Here is a 19,973-nt window from a genome sequence, read left to right as displayed (position 1 = left end):
CAATCTGAGAGTTGAACTCGAATGCTTAGCTTGGTATGTCTGATTGAAGTTTGTACACTTACCAAACACGATGACAATACAATAATTAAAAGAGTCTGTCCTCAGATTAATAAAATATACTCAGATGGAGCGTACCGAATACAGAATTGAGGCCGCCAAAGAACATACAAATTCAAAAGCGAATATAAATTCGAGTAGATACTATACCACGAGTCGCATTTTAAAAATGGTGGGGGATGTTAATTCTAATTTGTGGCGTCCCCATGACAAGTGCTATAGTAGAACACAATGAGTTTCTACGCAACACCAACTTATCTAGCCGTTTATATAAATCTCGATCCCGTCAATTCGAGCACTGGAATACGCTAGACTAGAGATGACAACAATACTTCTCTCTGGAAGGACCTGCGCTTTGTAGAGCGCTAGAGTGTGGGCCGGCCTGAAATATTGCCGTCTATATTTATATGATGGCCAGTATCTTAGAAGATAATTTGGCATTGCGAGATGACAACTGGTGCCCTTCCAAGAACTGGTTGATTATGCTTTCCATGTTATTGTAGAACAGTATTATAATAGCAAAAATCCCATTTTTGCACATTGGCTAAATCCGAGCCTGTTTTGGCATCGGTTGGACAAATTGGACTTCCATGAGCCTCTTGAGAATGAGTATCGTGGGTAAACGAGTTTAATACCAGAATTAAATCAAGTTCTAGTTCATGTTCTGAGCACTTTAAGAGAAATGCCATTTGGCCCACTCGATTTCTTAACGTCCTAGGAAAACAGAGTTCGCCAGCATTGAGAGAGCGGTATGTGGCTGGTGTTCTGAGATGCGGGTGTCAGATAAGCACTACACTTATAACCGGGCAACCTAGTAGCTGGAGACATAGTAATTACTAGGATAGCCTGCAGAAGACGGCCTGATGCGATCTACATCCGGGCGCCGTATAGGCAACTCAATCGGTTGGGATGAACTCAAGCCGTGCGGGCGTTACTTGCTGCGAGATATACGAAACTAGACCGATAGCCGATAAGCAGCGAGATCTGTCGCGAGTCGATGCAGACATGTTTAGACACGTTTTCGCAACTACTCGCAAGAAGGGTTTACACTTGCAAGCTGCTGTCAGACAGACTGTCGGACATTCCTCGCGGAACTTATCTTGCAGATGGAAACGCGGCCTTATATCTTTTGCTTGGTTATTCTGTAGTAACAGTACCCTTGTCAGATTCAAATGATATTTGTCTAATTAAAAGTGTCACTATAAACAAAATTTAAAATGTAAATAAAACATATAAAATAACTGTGAAAACAATGAGATTTGGAAAACAAATTTACAAGAAAATGTGATCGTTTGGTTTAAACTGTATGAACTTTCAACCGCCTAAAGTAGACTCTTGGAAATAAACAAAAAACGATAGTTTAATGAATGCGAAGTTTAATGAGAGAATTAAAAAAGTTGAACTTTTTACCAGTATAATCTTTGTATCTGGCAAGATTTATAGCTGCAATGAAAAAGTTGTTTTGTTTAGGAGCTTTACAGCAGGGAACCTGATGAGGAAAATTTTCATGCAGAAGGGTTCTGACCAATTGAATTGGAGCTGGGCTTGAAACGTGAACAAAAAGGTACATAGAGTCTCTTTGTAATATAGAATAACAGCTGCATTATTTACACATTCCACCATGGCTTGGGCCTAAAGCCCATTCATAGTTCTCAACACGCCTACTGTAGAGGCAGGTCTACAGAAACGGCCCTTCTACAACTTGTGGATAGAGTCGAGAAGGCGTTACAAGACAAACAGATTGCACTTTGTGCGTTCCTAGACATTGAGGGCGCCTTTGACAATACCCCGACAGACACGCTAGTGAAGGGACTAATTAACAAAAATGTAGACTCCACCACTGTCAAATGGGTAAGGTCAATGCTCTCAAATCGCAAAGCTCTAATCTCCCTCCATGGGACATCACTGGAGCTATACACTACGCGAGGTTGCCCACAAGGTGGCGTTCTTTCGCCACTTCTATGGACACTAGCAGTAGACGAACTACTTAGTAAGCTGGCAGAACTCAGAATTGATGCACTAGGGTACGCAGACGACCTAGTTATTATCGTCAGAGGTTTCTGCCAAAGCTTACTAAGCTCTATACTGCAAAAGGCGCTAAACACCATCTCACAGTGGTGTACAGCCAACAAACTGTCAGTCAACGCAGGAAAGACTGTTATTGTGCCATTCACGAGGAAACGGAGACTTAACAAACTGAAGTCTCCCACCTTGAACGGCTCTACTTTGGAATTCTCAGCTGAGGTTAAGTATCTGGGAGTCACATTCGACCAGAAACTCACATGGAATTCTCACATCGACAAAGCCGTGAAAAAGGCTAAAACAACCTTGGGTGTATGTCGACGTCTGGTAGGGAGACATTGGGGAATGCGCCCCAAGATCCTCCTATGGCTATTCAAAGCAATTGTGAGACCAACAATCACATACGCCTCCATTGTGTGGTGGAACAAAGCCAACCAGAAAACAACTGCAGACAGACTAAATAGCCTGCAGAGACTTGCCTGTATGTTGGTAACCGGAGCCATGACGTCTTCTACTGGTGCGGCCATTGAAGCAATGCTAAACCTACCGCCTCTTCCACTGTTCATACAGCAAGAGGCGAAGGCAAGCATGCTGAGGGCAATCGCCCAGGGGGGTTCATGTAACTGGATGTCGCAAACGCTTAGGACCTTAGAGGACTCAGTTATGCGAGACCACATATTAGGCATGTTACCTGATCAGATGATTCCACAATTAATCTCTGTTAAACACTATATCGTGGAACTACCTTCCAGGGACGACTGGATGAACAACAAAGTCACGTGGAAGGACGGGAGCCTCATGTGGTTCACCGATGGGTCCAAAATGGAAAATGAAGTCGGCTGTGGGGTCTATGGAGAACGCCCCAGGTTTAAATCCAGCACAAACCTGGGAAGCTTTACCTCCATATTTCAAGCAGAGGTGTACGCCATCCTGGAATGCGCGGAAACCAATATCCAAAAAGGCTACTTCAATCATAACATATACATTCACTCTGATAGTCAGGCAGCATTGTTGGCTTTAGACGCTGACTTGACGTCGTCTAAGTTAGTCAATAATTGCGTCGAATGCCTGAATTCATTAGGCATGAAAAACAGAGTGATTCTCAGATGGGTCCCAGGGCACGCCCGAATCATAGGCAATGAAATGGCCGATGAGCTCGCAAGAGCTGGGGCTAAAGCAGTCCGATATGGTCCGGAACCCATTTGTGGACTGCCAAAGAGCGCCATCCGACACACCCTGAGTAACCAATGTAAACAAGAAGCACTTAAACGCTGGAACAACTCTTCAGGTTTAAACCACTCTAAAGCACTGATAAGGGCATTCAACAGCAGCTATGCGAATGAAGCCCTATCATTGAACAGGAAAAATCTATGCATACTCACTAGGATGCTAACCGGGCACTGTCGCCTAAACAAGCACCTCAGTGTGGTCGGCATCAGAAGCGACAAGGCTTGCAGGTTCTGCCTTGAGGATGATGAAACACCTATTCATCTACTCTGCGACTGCGGCCCACTAATGCATAAGCGTAACACAATCTTTGGCAACTACTTCGTACCTTCAGATAGTGTTTGCAACACTCGCGTCAAGGAACTACTGCGGTTCGTAAAGGCGGTAGGGCTTGACGATGAGCTCTAGTATGAGTGGCGAACACAATAGTCCAATTCTGGACGCGGTGTTACTAGGAACCTTCTAGGACCAGGAAATAGCCACCCTCTTCAAATAATAATAATAATGGCTTGGGACCGGTTTTAATTAATAATTAAAACAGCTTATATCTATTATTTTGTTCGGAGTGTAAAGGTAAAATTAGTATCTTACTAGCCCTTACAAACCCTTTAATTCCACGAGAGTCGAATTACGAGCAAACCTGGGGCATAGCCGAGCAAATGGTAACTACACTCGTTTGGTGCGGTCAGAGTAAATATAACTGTAACATCATAAGTATTAAAATCAGCTGAACTCCGACATAATTGTATAATATTATGAAAATAAAGTGAACTGTGTATATCTCAGGTCCAAGCAGGACCAAGTCTATTAGCCAATCCACCAATTATGACCATAACTTTACACATTTAAAACCTCTTCACTCACATTTACTTACTAGTTTCGGACCAATCGGAGGTCACTAGGGTGTGTGAGACAATTACGCGGTCGCGCCCATTCTAGCACTTCGGGCTTGGAGCTCGTAGCTTTGACAGGGTGGGGTGCGACAACGGTGATGATGAACACGGAGGGACAGATGCGTTTATAACACTATTCGTGTACAGGCGTACAAAATTTATCCACTATGTCCACTACATAATCGGTGGACTTATTATGTGTCGTATTCTGAGACGTTTCCAAGTAGGTGGCAGGGCCGATCCTTTGCCTGTTTTTGCGGATGGACGGATCAATGCGGACCAAAATTTCACCTTGCCGTAGGTAATTTAATATGAACATAATATTAGTTTTAAATATACAACTAAATATGTATCACAGAAGTGAAAACTTCATGAAGGCGAGGCTTAGTAGCATAACAAAATGAAACTATATTTTGTTTTATATTCATAAAGTGATAATAACATTATTACAATAACTATATTGAACATAAACTATCAGGTAAAATATCATGTAAGAAAATGCGCCTAAATATGCACTACAATGAGACATTTTAAAAGTACCTAAATATACCTAAATTTCAGCTTGTATACAAAATGGAGGAAGTACTGCCGGAAAAGAGTTCTCATTTTCTTGAATCCATCAACTTGGAGTCCGAAGACAATCTGAGAGAGGGCCACTACATAGCTCACGTGGATGTCAGATACCTAGACAATATACAAAGACTGAAGGATAAGATTAAATCTTGTATTGTGAGTAAGAATGGTGGAATACTCCAATATGTTTCATGTTGTCCTAGTACTTAGGCAGATATTTTATGAAATTTTTTTCTCGTAATTGTTCAATGTTGGATGGGGGTACCAGAGGAATAAGAACGTTGCCGACCTTCGAAAATAAATCTCTGAATTCGAAAACCGAGAACACGTTGATACGTGGCGGGCAAGGATCAAACCGGGGGCTCCGTGGTGAGAGTCAACGATAATGATAACTGAAAATCATTATTTACCTTACCTTTAATCTAGACACCAGAGTTGCCACACCACACTGAGACAGAATCAAAATAGACCTCGAAGAGATAGTTGTATACGTTGTACCTAGTTGTTGCACTTATGCTGTATGTAGGAAAAGAGCTCTTATTTTGCTCAACGGTTTGCTTCTATTTTGCAAACAAATACAACTTCCTCCCAAAATTTTTAATCTTTATCGGAATAATCTGATGTAGGAACTTCATTTTCAACTCATCGCTCTTTGCTGATGCGTTTTTTTTCCGTATAAGACGCCTGTCTAAATGGAGTCTCAGGTACTATTTCCTTTTGTGGCAGTTCTTTATCTCCCAGTTTTTTGGCGCTCTGTGATCATCTCGCGGCGTGCGGTACGGTGTAGATCGTCGCGATTTTGGCGCTCGCGCAGCGTTCTGTCAACGCGTATTATTTTACAGGTAGCAATAAATAATAAATTTAAGTGAATTTATCAGAAAGCTATTGAATCAGGCTATAAGGCCATGCAAAATAAACCATCTTTTAAACAAAATAAGGGTCAGAACTTGGTGTGGGAGTAGTATGCCGTACGGCACACTCGGTTTTGGTGTATCTGAAAAATCTAGTGCCCCGGGGCACTGACGATTTGGGAACGTTAACTGTGCATTTATTGAATGTCGCCATTGTGGTAACATGCTGTATAAACTACGAAGCAACAACGACGCGGACGACTCAATATTTCTACATAATATACATCTGCTTCATTACTTCGCAAGTTTGTGTAGGATTACTGACGGTGTTTGCTTCGACATAAGAGCGTTAAATAAACGTACATAAAGTCAAATTCAAGTCAAATATGCTTAAACTAAGCGCTTTTAAATCTTCATTATTTACAGTTAATTTAAATTACTGAATCTACCATACGCTCGGTAAAAGTAGAGCTTGTGAGAAAAACATAGAAGAAACTCAATGACCACTCTTTTAAAATCAAATTGAGTATTTTACAATGGCTGTAATATACATAACTAATTGGTTTGTACGGTGCTGCATCGACCTTTAGAGCTTTAATTCATAATTCATTCAATATCCAAAGTATATTCTTCAGATATTACTAAAGGGTATTGAATATTTCAGACATGCAATGAGACCCTTTGCCCCGTTATCAAGGAACGCATAGAACGCCACATACTGGAGCATCACAGTAATAATCTACGTGACCAAGAAGTAAGTGTAAAATATGTCCGTATAAAGCCGGGTCCGCTGCACTGTGTTTTCATAACATGTTGTATAACACGATTAGGGGTATGGCTTAACAGTTTTATTAAATAAAACATCTTAACATGTTTGCCGCGACAAATGTATAACATCACCAGCGTTCGCCTGCGGGAAGGGAAATTAACACATAATATAAATGTTACCGTTCACTGAATGAAGACGTATCATTCGTAGTTAGCGATAATTCTATTTGGTTTGGTTATGGTTGAGTGGATAAAAGAAAATACTTATTTTTTTACAACTGATAACAGAAAGACCGGTTCTTTGGGATGTTGTTGGTAAATCATTAAAATAAATACGTACAAAAGCTGCATGCACTGTCGGAAATAGCAAACATTCTACGAATAGCAAAAGAGTAAGTATATTCTAAATTAGTAAGTCTGTTAGGCCATGTTCATTCATTCTTGAAATGAAACAAAAATGAAACAGGCACTGCGGACGGACTGCTTTGCTAACTTGTTTTAACATGTTTTGTTAAAAATTGGCACAGCGGATCCGGCTTAACATGTACGACGGCAGAGAGCGTGATACAAAGACTTACAATATACTAGCGGGTCCTGCAATATAAATTCGCATCTTCAATTAAGGGTTTAGGGGTGGAAGAGGGGAAGAGGGGGAAGGGTAGGGATATACAGTCCCCAAGCACATAAGGGGATTGTTTCATTTTTATTTTTAAGTTACTTTTGAAAAAGATGTGCAAGCTATTTGCGTATTGCCTTTCATCTTTAACCTCAGAACCTTTAAACCTTTACCATTTGATCATTTATCTCTATTGTTATAACTTCCGTGTTGTAAGGGCTTTTACGACGGTCAAAGTGGGGTCAATATTATGTATGACATTTAGGTCTGCGCAGCTAGATTATGGTTACCATAATGGCCCCTTTTTCTGCCGTGAGGCAGTAATGTGTTAGAGCCTGAAGGGCGCCGTAGCTAATAAAATTACTGGGCAAATGAGACTTAACATCTTGACTGCGTCCACCATGAAACTTTACTCCTAAAACTAAAGCATTATGGAGTAAAAATAGAGCCCTGAATCTGTTAAAATTATATTTAAGTGAAAGAGTTCAGATACTCAATGTAAATGGCAAACGGTTGTGGGGTAAGCCTATGGGAATAGGTGTTCCGCAGGGTTCTATTCTCGGTCCTTTCTTGTTTCTTATATATATTAACGATCTACCGTTTGTGGTAGATGATAGCCATGAGATTGTATTGTTTGCTGATAATACTTCACTTATTGAGAAGATTGGAAGTTGTGGACACTACGGTCTTCTTGGGTTCTACGTGATAAAGTTAGATAAAAAGCTTCAGTGGGGTCCTCATATTGCCCAACTAGCAGATAGACTCAGCTCTGCGGCATATGCCATTGGAAAAATTAGAGAGTACGCGAATGTTGCGACCGCTAGATTAGTATACTTCGGTTATTTTCACAGCATCATGACATACGGTTTTACTGTGGAGTCATGCTGCTGACATTGATATAGTGTTTGCTCTGCAAAAGAGAGCTGTCCGTGCTGTCAGCTTGGTTATAGACAGTCTCTCAAAGAAAAATTTAAAGAAATAAATATTATGAGTGTTTATTGTCAGTACATTTATGAAAATTTAATATATGTTCACAAAAATTATCACCTTTTTGCTCTAAATAGTGATTTTCATTATTATAACACTAGTAATAAGGGATTGCTTGTGACTAATTCTAGTAGGCTTTATAAGATAGGTACATAATAGCTTTAAGGGTAAATGTATACACTTATAATAAAGTCCCAGTCAATATTCAGGCATATATATAAATAAATTTAAATGTTTTATAAATAAAATATGGCTATGTCGTATATCCTATTACTCCCCAGCTGAATTTCTATGTGGTCGGACGGCCTGGGACTAGATTATGATTATTTTATAGCGATAGAAATGACTGTACAATATTGTATATTTTTATTGAAAAGAGCGCAAAAACAAGAATGCTGGGAGAGGGTCTTGCGCCTCTTCTTCTCTCTAAGAGCGCCATTTGTTTCCGAAGCGGTAGTAGTATCTAGTATATTAGAAATGACATCAAAAAGAATTGTAAAGGAATCAATTTTGAAAAAATAAATGCCTTTTATGTCTCAAGGTGACGAGCGCAATTATAGTGCCGCTCAGAATTTTTGGGTTTTTCAAGAATCCTGATGGGCACTGCATTGTTATGGGCAGGGCGTATATTGATATGTATGTTACGCTCGTATACGTATGTCATGTACGTTCAACTGATGGTAATTGTACCATAAGCTGAACGTCCTGTCAAAAAAGAAAGGACGTCAAATCGAATCGAGTGAGCCATCACTGATTGAGAAGCATTATCTAGAATTAACTCGTATTGAACTTGTGGAATAGCCAGCCTATTTGGATTTTAATCATTATGGCCTGCGCTCGAACTTCTGATTTTATATTTAAGCAATAAAATTCAGAAAATCAACATGAACGGCAAAAGATCTCCTGGGACACCTCTCAATATAGTGGTACTACAAGGGTCACTCGTCCGAAAAGCTTTATTAAAATTCTGAGCCAGTTTCTTTTACTGAAGTGCGCGTTAGTACCGCGAACTGGCACAAAAAGGAAAACTAATGAATAGAATAATAATTCAAATTTCGCGTGGATCTTAACAAGAGGTTGGAACATATCACGCTGCCTCCAGGCATTGTATTTTTGGTGCTAGATTCACGCAGACGGCGTCGCATGCAGCAACTAGCAGTGTCAATGAAATAAGTTATCGTCTAGATAAAAATAATTAAATTCCAATAATGTAGAGTCAACCCTAGAAAGGGCTTAGCCCACACGAACTGTTGCAATCTATCTTTACATTGTATATAGAACAAAAAATATATGTGAATTTAATATCAATCGTTCTAGATAATAATTACATTATACTTGAAAATACTACAAATTTATATGATATATTGAGTCCATAACTTAATAATCTCATCACTTCTTATAAAAATATCACGTTTCTATTTTCCAGGCTGGAAGTACATCACAATTGGGCAAAGATATTGGTACGACAACTGAACAGCGACCGTTATCAGACAATTACAGAAGTAAATATGAAACAAAATTACGAGAAGAAATTATAGTGTGGTCGCAAGACTTACCATTATATCTAAACGAAGAGGACGAAAATGCAAAACAAAATCTTTTAAATAATTTCACTGTTGAAGTTATTGATCTATCAAACAATATCAATAATAGTGATTACGCATTCAAAATAAACGTGAAAACAGTGAATCTATTACACTCCCTACCACCACATCCTGACCTTGAGAGAAATGAAAGTGCAGTAAAAAATTACTTGGCATTAAATCTCGCGGATACCATACACAATGTAAATGAAAAAGAATTAAATATAAAAAAGGAAATGGCCAGTGCTCTTACTGATTCGGATGACTTGTATGAGATAGTAGAAGACAATCCGCAATTTAACAGCATTGGCGATATTAATTTTAATGTAGCTAAAAAAAGTCGCATCGATATTAAAGGTTCTGAAAACACGTTTCACGATATTGATAAAAAGTTAAATATAAAGGAGACTGACTCTGGTCAAACCAAAAATAGAAATATATCGACAGTTAAAAGTGGAACATCAGATACAGAAATACAAGTTCAGAGAAGTGTTGCTAATGCGCTGCCAAAATATGGAAATGTATTTAGTTTTTTCAACTCGCAGTCTGTTGAACCAAAGAAAATAAAAGAATACAACTTTGAAATAAAACAGGAGATTAGTGAATGGATAAAAAATACCTTGGAAAAAATTGATCAAAACTACGTTTACTATAAAGGCGATACAAATTATTTAGTAGAAATTATTTGCAACTATCTAAAACCTGTAATAAACTATTACTTCTCTGATAATTGTACAGAATTAGCATTAAAAAATGAGATATTGAACATTATAAACAATATTCTTCTAATTGATTGTTATAAATATGATTCTGTTTTTAAAGTCCATATAGCAGATAATCTCATAGAAAGAATAAAGAGCACTATTATCAACAAACAATTTCAGTCACAGATTCATAATAACAAGTCAAACTCATTTTATAAGCAAATAAAAAAAATTGTATTCGACTATCTACAAAATTATAGACTACACCTACATGAGAACATATTAATGAGCGACGGAATCGTAAATTTGTTATTGAACGATTCCATTCCAGTGCAATTTATCAAAGATAAGTTAATATTTATATTTGAGAGATCTAGCGATTTGCCAATAGAAGATATTGTTGAGTTAGTGGATACATTAGTAAAATTAGGCAGATGTACAAGATTTTATAACCGCTCTAAAGTGCTTACAGAAATCAAGAATACACAAGTGTACAGTTTCAATAATTTAACTGAGAAACCATCAAGACGTAATGATTTTAATGCAGTTTTTCTGCCTCAACAAGAATTGAAAGCTGAAATAGATTATACGGATTATAAATTTGACAGTACGAATAATTTAAGACAAGAACCAAGAAAACTTCAAGAAATAAAAGAAGTGATAAATGGATGGTTGAACACAATACCAAGGAAATTTGTCACGTGCGAAGAAAATAACTATAGGGACATTATTGTTAAAAGATTAGCGCGTGACATCAAAAAACAACAAGAAATTGATAAAAATAAAGCACCTAAGACAGCCGCTGAAATTGAAAAACGCAACATGATCACTGTATACAAATGGTTAAATAAGACTCACTTATTCAAAGATTTAAATAACGCAAACTCGTTTGTCAAAAGTTTAGTTAAAAGCTTGCAAAATATTGTAAGCCAAACTAGTTTGAATGACAATTACACAGAAATACTGACTATAAATCAGGGAACCTTGAATTCTATTGAAAAAACCATACAAAAGCATTTGAACAAAATAAGTGAAAAAATAGACAGCATAAATACTGAAGCTAGAGGTTCCGATTCTAATAGAATAAAAAACGACACGAAAATATCTACAATAAATCAAGAAACTTTGAACTCAATTTACAAAGTCATTCAAAAGAATCAAAAGTTGAATATAGGACTGCGAGATTCTAGCAATATAAAAACACAAATGACAATTGATAATGTAAATGAGTACGAAAAAGAATCTGTCATCGATGATAAAGTAATACCATTAACTTGCAACGAGAATGGAAAACTAGAGAAAATTTTGAAAAAACATATTCTAAAATATATTGATTCTAAGTGTTCCGATGAAAGTTTTCGTGAATTATTAACACGTGAATTTCCAGATATTAATAACCAATCTAGAAATGACATGTCTAGAAATAAATTGGATGTTGAATTGCACTATTTAATCGCTATTTCAAACTATCTGAAAGATATAACACTAAGTAGAAACTATAAATCAATCATTCAGCTAATTTGTTCTTTAGCTAGAGACTTTAAAGACGGATGTAGCTGTCTCAATGATAAAGTAGATTTTTTTTTGAAAATTCTTCCAATTTCATTAGAACTAAAAAACGAGAAATGCAAACAAGATATTACTAAGGAAATGATCAATGATTTAATTATGAATGTGAATCAAAATATGTTATATTTACGTGAAAATTGCCAACTTTGCCATACACGTATGAATCATAAAAATACTTGCTACGAGATTATACAAGAATTTGTTTGTAGCCATGCTGAAGATTTAAAACAAAATGAACTTTTGTTGGATGTTTGTTCACTGCATTTGGTAAAAGAATTAAATTCTAATAGAAAAGGTCAAAAAACTAATATTGCTGTGTTTAAAGAAAATACAATTCAGTATCATAATGCTAGTATTAATAATGATATTCTTGACATTGAAGGTTTAGAAGAAAATATAAGAGGTAAAAGTTTACGTGAACGTTATAAGCAAAATCTGGAATATACACTCACAATTACAATGCCGAATTCATTAACAATGTCAAATGGAAATAGTCCATACTTTGAAATATATAAGGACCGCTTAGCAAGCATATTTATTCTTGAAAATTTTGATTGTGAACAAAGTCCGATAAAAATAAACTATGAAAGGAGATTACTTAGCGATATTGATAGATATTTTCCATATGCTCTAGAAACTGTACAATTTACGAAAGATCAGTTATATAATGCGTTATACAGCACCCTCTTTTATGTATCCATGCCTAGCGATAAATCGATTGCCGAAGAAGTTGAAATAATTAAATTGAGGTGTGAAATAGACATGTGGTTTGATAAGTTACCGATTAGAGAGGCAAAAGAATTCAACGATTTCAATGAACGTCAGCAAATAATAAGCTTATTGGCCAAAAAAATTTATGGTTTAGAAAAACATGATCCAAACTCAGAGGAAAATATACACAAATATATTAAAAATATTATTTTGAAATTACCCATTTTACCCGGCAAAGAAGTGAATTTGGATAATCTTATTAATGATTTACAAAGAAGGCTGAAATTGACTGAAACATTACGAAAACATAGTAATAAAACAGATAACCTTTTTGATATTTTACAAATTGAACCAATTTTAACTAAAAAGTCCCAATATAAATATCTTAGTTATGAAACTGACACACAAACTGTACTCCCTGGTTGTTGCAAAGTACGTCCAGTACTACACAAAAGGCCTTTAGATATAATTTTAGATTTAGTTGAAAATTGGTGTGAGCAAATACCAGTTCCAGCTACAACACAAGAAGAGAAAGTAAATATTCAGACGATAAAAGATCAAAGGATAATGAAACTTATGATAATGATAAGTGAATTGAATTCGATTCCTGAAATTTTTAATGATGATACATTATATGACAAAATTCTAGATGATGAAATAGAGAATATCATATTCAGTTCTTTGCAGTCGAATTGTGATTGTATACGAAAAAAAGGAACATTGAAGAGAAAAATTATAGATGCTGTTATATCAGTTAAACCTCTTCTCGTCAACGAAGTTATTAGATATAAATACAAACAAGAACTCAAAAATGTTGCAGACGATGTGTTAGAAATTTCTAACGCAGAAAAACGAAAACGAACACTGTGCCATGAGATGCGCAATGAAATTGTTGACAATTATATTATCTACAAATATCACAGAGAAGACATTGATAATAAAAACAATTATAAAATATTAGTGAGCAATGCAGTATTTAACTTTTTTTCTATTCCTACTATAAGATATTCTAATTACGTCGATCCCTTAATTAAAAGCAACCAATTAATTTGTGAACTAAATAAAATTCCACCTCCAAAAGTTGAGGTTTTAATCGACGAAGTTGAAGAAATCAGAATGAAATTCGAAGTAAACAAATTATTTAAAGACTTGTCATTGTCGGACGACGAAGAAAGACTAGCTCTTAAATTGCAAATTAAATCAACTCTAGCTAGACGGTTGTGCGATTTAGAAAAATCAGACCATAGTTCTGCAATAGACCTTAAGATGAAATATGAAATAACAGAACACCTTGCTAAAATGAATGAAACCGTCGATGATGAAAAAATTAAGGCTTTTATAGCACGGCTGAAGGATACTGAAAATATTAGAAAAACACATCCGCCGAACTTGTTTCTAAGTAACCCATACAATTCTAATAGTCAAGATCACACATTGCCTACCTTCCGTGAGTACAAATCTTCCGCATTAGAATATACTTGCAATTCGCCCCAAAGCACAAATATTGATTCATTGGGTGTGTTACCTGCAAAAAGTAACCAGAAGGAATTCCGAGAAAGATCAGCTATGAAAAACATAACTAAATATGATTCATCTTTAGATGAAAACCTGCATGCTTCTGCAATAAATAACCAACAGAATGACTTGACTACAAAATATGGAAACAAAATCTTTGAAAAAGATATGTCTATTGATAAAGAATACGGTAAACCTTCAGATGAAATTATGCACGAGTACCTCGTACGACCTCACAACTCACAACAGAAACGTTCTGGTCATTATGGTATATCTAGTACCAAACAGGTAAATCCTCGGATCTCCAAAAAATATAGTGAGGAGCTGCCACATAATTCTGGAATCGTAGAGAGGGGCAAGTATCCAAATAGAACTCTAAGTTTGATTAAACAAGCGAAATCATTATCTGCGGAAAATTTGGCACAGCCATTGACATGTCCGTTTAAAAACATTATCAATAATGGTGGCATTACTTTAGGATCAAGTCAAGAAGGTCCACTTTTTAATCCCTGTAGTCGACCTGTTGAAACAAGAGGTTACTCAAAGCCTATTGGTTCCGAGCCTCTGAGTATAACAAAAGAAAAAAAGCATCAATTCGAGTTTAAAAATTCACACAAATGCTGTTACAAACCACGGACTGCTCGTAAATCTTGCGCCAAAGTATGTAAAAACTGTAATAAAATAAATAATAGTAATGAACGTGAACCTAATACTCCGGGTAGATAACCTGGTTTTTTTATAGCTAACTTTGTAATGTAACTTATGTTTTGAAACAATAAATGACAAGATTCATATTTATATACTTTTCAAGTATTCATGTTTATTTTACATCATAAACATTTAACTCTTTTTATTTATTTTTTTGGGAAGAATATATTTTGGGTTTTTTATAATTCAATTTTTTTCCGTACTGATCGTATGCATACTTATAATTAGTAACGTGGGCACCTGGTTCCGGGTTCCAGACTTTATTTACTACATTATTTACGACTGGCAAAATCATATTATGTAGGTATTACTATCTGACCTAACAGACGTTGTTATGTACGTCTAATATAAAAAATTCTCGTATCCCGGTGTTTGTAACCAAACTTGCGCCACTTCTTCTCTCTCAGAGTGCCATTTGTTTCCGATGCGGTAGTAGTGTCTAGTATATTAGAAATGACATCTAAGACAATTCTAAAGGAATCAATTTTGAGAAAATAATTAATGCTTTTTATGCCTCTTAACTCCTCCGAAACGGCCGAACCGATTTGTATGAAATTTTGTGTGCATATCGTGTGGCAGTTCTGAGAATCGGGCAAAATCTATTTTTCATACCCCTCAATGCTAAGGGTCACCCACTCCGAAACATTTTTTTTTAAATTTTAAATTTTTATTTTATTTTGATTCATCATTTAAAAATACATACAACTTCAAGTTTTCGCCTTTCTTCGGTCTACAACTATTTTTGTATCGCGATTTTTATATTATTCTGTTTCATCCACAAATCCGCTATAGGGTTGCAAGATGGCAATCGAATACGCTAAATGTAAGTAGTACGATAAATTTGGTAGGCCTGAGAAACGGGTACATCTATTTTTTATACCCCAAATTTTTTTTAATTACTTTATACTTTTCTGCAACGTTTGCTGGGTCAGCTAGTAATAAATAAAATACTGTTTTTTATGAATTTGTCAATAATATTTCATAACATAAAGAATTATTTCGTAAAATATGGTCCCTGTTGTTATAATGAAATTGTTTCACAGCAGAACTGTCAAACCGTCCGTCAATAAATTCTCTCATAGAAAATAATATGTCCATACAAAACACTTCGTGAAATAATCCCCATTACAATCCATTCATTATTTTAGGAGTTCACTGGAAACAAACAGGACACTGGATTTATATTTATTAAGATTATAAGTGTAGCATTTAAGACACAGCAATACGTTGTGATCAACAGTCTCAATTTATTTGTTTCTAATGATCAAAGGCCCGTTTTAGTTGTGGCACACGTCGGCCGCAACAAATATAGTTTGTATACATACTAGCAAAGTATATTATGATATAAGCTAATTACTTAGCCACTACAAAGTATAAGTACAAGAGTATTTTTTATATAAGAGGGGGCCAACAGGCAAGCTGCTTACCTGATGGAAAGTAATAAAAGCAACCACCAAAGGATATCCGCAATAACAGAGTTCAAGTAATGCATTTTCAGTCTTTGAGATGGGAGTATGCTCGAGACTTATCGTATCGATTCGACTCCACATTCTACGCAAAGCCAAATAATCAAGACGGTAGGCGATGACTTGATCGTCGATTATTCAGTAATTCGTATTCTATACGCCATTAATTTCACAGCTTTCTGGCCTTGTACATAATAGAAATCCACATTGACGTTTTTTATTTTTGGACTACTCCTATAAAGTCTTTTGACGGCCTGCATCACTAGTATATAAATCAATAGTAATCAAAATATCTTCACGTCGCTAAGTGAACAAACTTATCATGAAGTTATTTTGATCGGTATCGATACATTTCCGGCATTACATACCCAACACTTACAATGCATAAATACTTAGACGCTAAATAGACATTTCACACTGACGCAAGCAATCAGATTTTAGATATACTAGAAACACTCTACGTGAGCTAATAAGTATGACGTTCAAGAAAAAAAGGAGGGCTAATATACTTAACATTTGTTTTCTCAAAAATCTAAGGCGTTTTTTGGTTTCTCGCGTAACTTTTTAAGTTTGATGATAAGTATAGATTGATAAGTATGATGTGTTTTGGTTAGCTGATGGCCTCGTGGCCAATGTTCTAATTCTTTAAAAAAAATTGTAAGAATGACGCCATGACAGATCACGTGATGTAAATTTTTGCTGGGCATGCGCGAGTACCTATGTAATATTATATTCATTTTGCCGTACTATACTATTTTCCAAGCAAATTTTGTAACCGTGCTATTTCATTTTATCAAATTACAAATTATATTATTTGTTTACTAGTGTTCAGTGTGATGTTTTGTTTTTATACCCCAAAGTTGAAAAGCTTCTTACAGTGATAGGTCTATGTTTTTGCAAAGGTCAAATAATTAGAAGGTAATCCTGCATTTTCTTTTCTCTATCGGTGTTCATGACGTTATTATGTTTCATAACAATATTTTAACCGTAGGTTGGACTATTTGGACATTCTATTACAGCATCTGTTTTGATAATAAATTTAAAAATATTGTATTATTGCCACAACTGTCAAACCCGTGATTTGCGAAAAACATATCGACAAACTTTCTGATTGTTAATTATTTACAGTTTTACTTAGAAAACGGTGTACGTTTTTAAACCAAAATTTCAAAAGATCAATTGCAACGTAGGAGGATTATAAAGTTTTTTGTAGAGTTACAAAAATATGATGTCATAGGTCTTAAGACTTATATGGGTTAGGATGTACCTACGCCAGTGTTTCTAATTTAAAACATAAAAAGAAAACGAAAGACATTTGCTCTTTGTCCATTAAGCCAAGTGCCGGACAGGTATACATGGTAATTTTAGTTAATCAAGAAATTAATATTATTGAAATTGTATTACTGTTAAAATAAGTAGTTATTGTTGCTTTGGTAAAATAACAAAGTTAATATTCAATCAATGAGATTTTACTAATAGAGACATTGCACTTTAGGCTGAATTGACATAATATTTACTGTATTAAAAAGAGATTGCAGATATTTGAAACATACATATAATATTATATGTGTGTGTGTGTGTGAAACAAAGCTTAGACTCCTTTTAACACATTGTGTTCACTTAAGGGTGTGTGAAATGACATAATGATAGTTTACATGGAAACAAATTAATTATAAACATAGTTCAATTACTGTTTATATCATTTTTCACAGTGTTAAACAAGAGCTGAATGGCAGATGACAAAATTAAGTACCAATAATAAAATTCTTATGTGGTCAAATTAGAACCTTTGCGAGTATCTAGTAATTATATTATTAAATTTTAAACATCAAAACTAATAATATAATAATAATCAAAAGACAAATATTGGCGGAATTAACACTAAAGAAAACTCATATCATTTGTATATTTTAATCATACTAGAATGTAACAACAACTGGATGTCCATAAAAAAAAAGGATATGCCACAGATAAACAGGTACAACAGACACTAGGCCTCTTTTTAACCTTTAATTTTGGTGCTCACTGAGTGTTCTATCAATGTGTATTAATATACATGTAACAATAGTTTACTTATAATTAGGATGATTTGAGTGAATGTGTCAGAAAGCTATTGAAACAAACTATAAGACCATGCAAAATAAACTATCTTATAAACAAAATAACGGCCAAAATTTGTGTAAATTTTTCTTGATATTCTTGAAATAATATTTTATAACTAGCTGACCAAGCAAACGTTGTATTGCCGATATTAAAATCGCGATACAAAAGTAACTGTTGATCCTAGATGGGTGAAGTTGCATGTATTTTTTAATGCTGACTCATAATCAATTAAATTATAAAAAAAAATGACAAAAACATTAAAAAAAAATTCGTGTGCCACCTTAACATTTAGGGGGATGAAAAATAGATGTTGTCCGATTCTCAGAACTACCCAACATGCACTCAAAATTTCATGAGAATTGGTCAAGCCGTTTCGGAGGAGTTCAATGTTTAACACCATGACACAAGAATATTATATTTTAGAATTACAAATGTAACAATGTCCTAGGTGTGAAACAACTTTCAAACACATCCTATGTGGATGTGTTTGAAAGTTGAAAACATTCAGTAAATTCCAAATTGATTCTCACCATTGTTTGCTTCATGAGAAAATTACTATACAATAAACATTGGCTCCTTTAGTTAACCAATGTTAAGTTTGTTTGAAAGTTTGAGTATGTTTGTTGCATCATTTTACATGTTATTCTTCTTCTTCTTCATACGGGCGCTTTCCGCAACTCGACGTCATATGCGCCTATTTTGCGTGCGAGGGTGGTAGAGGCTACTCCAACCAGCCAAGCTCCTCCAAAAAGTCACCCAACTTGTTAACGTCTCGGAAGACTTCCCGAAGAGCGCCTGGTGACCCCAGGTGCTTCGCCCTGTAGTTTGCCACCTCACTGCATTCCAGCAGAACGTGAGCGGCTGTTTGCTCTGCCCCCAGGCAACCTCTGCATAGAGGGCTGTCCGTGACACCTATATTAAAAAGATGCCTGTTAAAATTGCCATGACCTGTGGCTGCACATAATATTAATCTTTTTTTTTACATATTATATTGTAATTGCAATGATTTGTAAATCAATGGAAGTGTAAATATTGATATAAAAGAGTGGCAATGAGTTTCTTGCTACTTCTTCTCATTAGCTCAACCCTTTACGAAGTAGCGGTAGCTTCAAAAAGAAAAACTCGCCAATGGAATTTCCTAAAATCCGTTTTTAGCTGACCTCTACTCGACAAAACAAATATTCCTACCAAATTTCAAGTCTCTACGCCTTATGGTTCCAGATATATTGTGATGAGTGACTATATACGTGGAAATCTCTTATATGTATATAGATTACCACAGAGCATGGGCATCTATGATCACCTAGCCATCAGGTGACACTTACACATCATGATATTCCTACTACTCTGAAGGCTACTAGGCTGAAGAAATGTTTGAGACATCTCTCACTGAATCAAATATACTGTGTTGATTTCTGTACTCTGTACCTAAATATATAATATTATTATACACTTAGTACTCCAACTGAGTATCTAAATATGTAACATACAGTAAAAATTACAAATCGTGTTTGTTCATGTCTTTCAATTTGTTTTGATTGAGAAATTACCTTGTACAGTAGGTCAGTAATAACTGATAAAGCACATTATGACATCATTTTGATATGCAGCTGTAAAGCT

General features: G+C 35.5%; 3 protein-coding genes across 5 annotated transcripts in view; 2 read left to right on the top strand and 1 right to left on the bottom strand.

The window, feature by feature from the left end:
- Positions 1–19,973, bottom strand: part of LOC126971377 (uncharacterized) — a 453,035-nt gene that overhangs the window by 292,456 nt on the left and 140,606 nt on the right. The gene's annotated exons all lie outside the window — the stretch shown is intronic.
- On the top strand, positions 1,287–14,886 carry LOC126971323 (uncharacterized). Its single transcript, XM_050817554.1, has 4 exons — positions 1,287–1,621; positions 4,761–4,928; positions 6,288–6,377; positions 9,421–14,886. Exons 2-4 carry the CDS (start codon positions 4,773–4,775, stop codon positions 14,800–14,802), a joined length of 5,628 nt encoding a protein of 1,875 aa, XP_050673511.1. The 5' UTR covers positions 1,287–1,621; positions 4,761–4,772; the 3' UTR covers positions 14,803–14,886.
- LOC126971327 (CLIP-associating protein) overlaps positions 16,949–19,973 on the top strand; it is a 92,626-nt gene continuing 89,601 nt past the window's right edge. For all 3 annotated transcript variants that reach the window (XM_050817565.1, XM_050817564.1, XM_050817563.1), the window contains exon 1: positions 16,949–17,168. The gene's annotated coding sequence lies outside the window, so the exon portion shown is untranslated. The remainder of the gene's footprint in view (positions 17,169–19,973) is intronic.

This window comes from Leptidea sinapis, chromosome 23, assembly GCF_905404315.1.
Source record: "Leptidea sinapis chromosome 23, ilLepSina1.1, whole genome shotgun sequence".
Classification (NCBI taxonomy): domain Eukaryota; kingdom Metazoa; phylum Arthropoda; class Insecta; order Lepidoptera; family Pieridae; genus Leptidea; species Leptidea sinapis.
The sequence above is the reverse complement of the archived record's forward strand: the minus strand, read 5'-3'. Positions and strand labels throughout refer to the sequence as shown.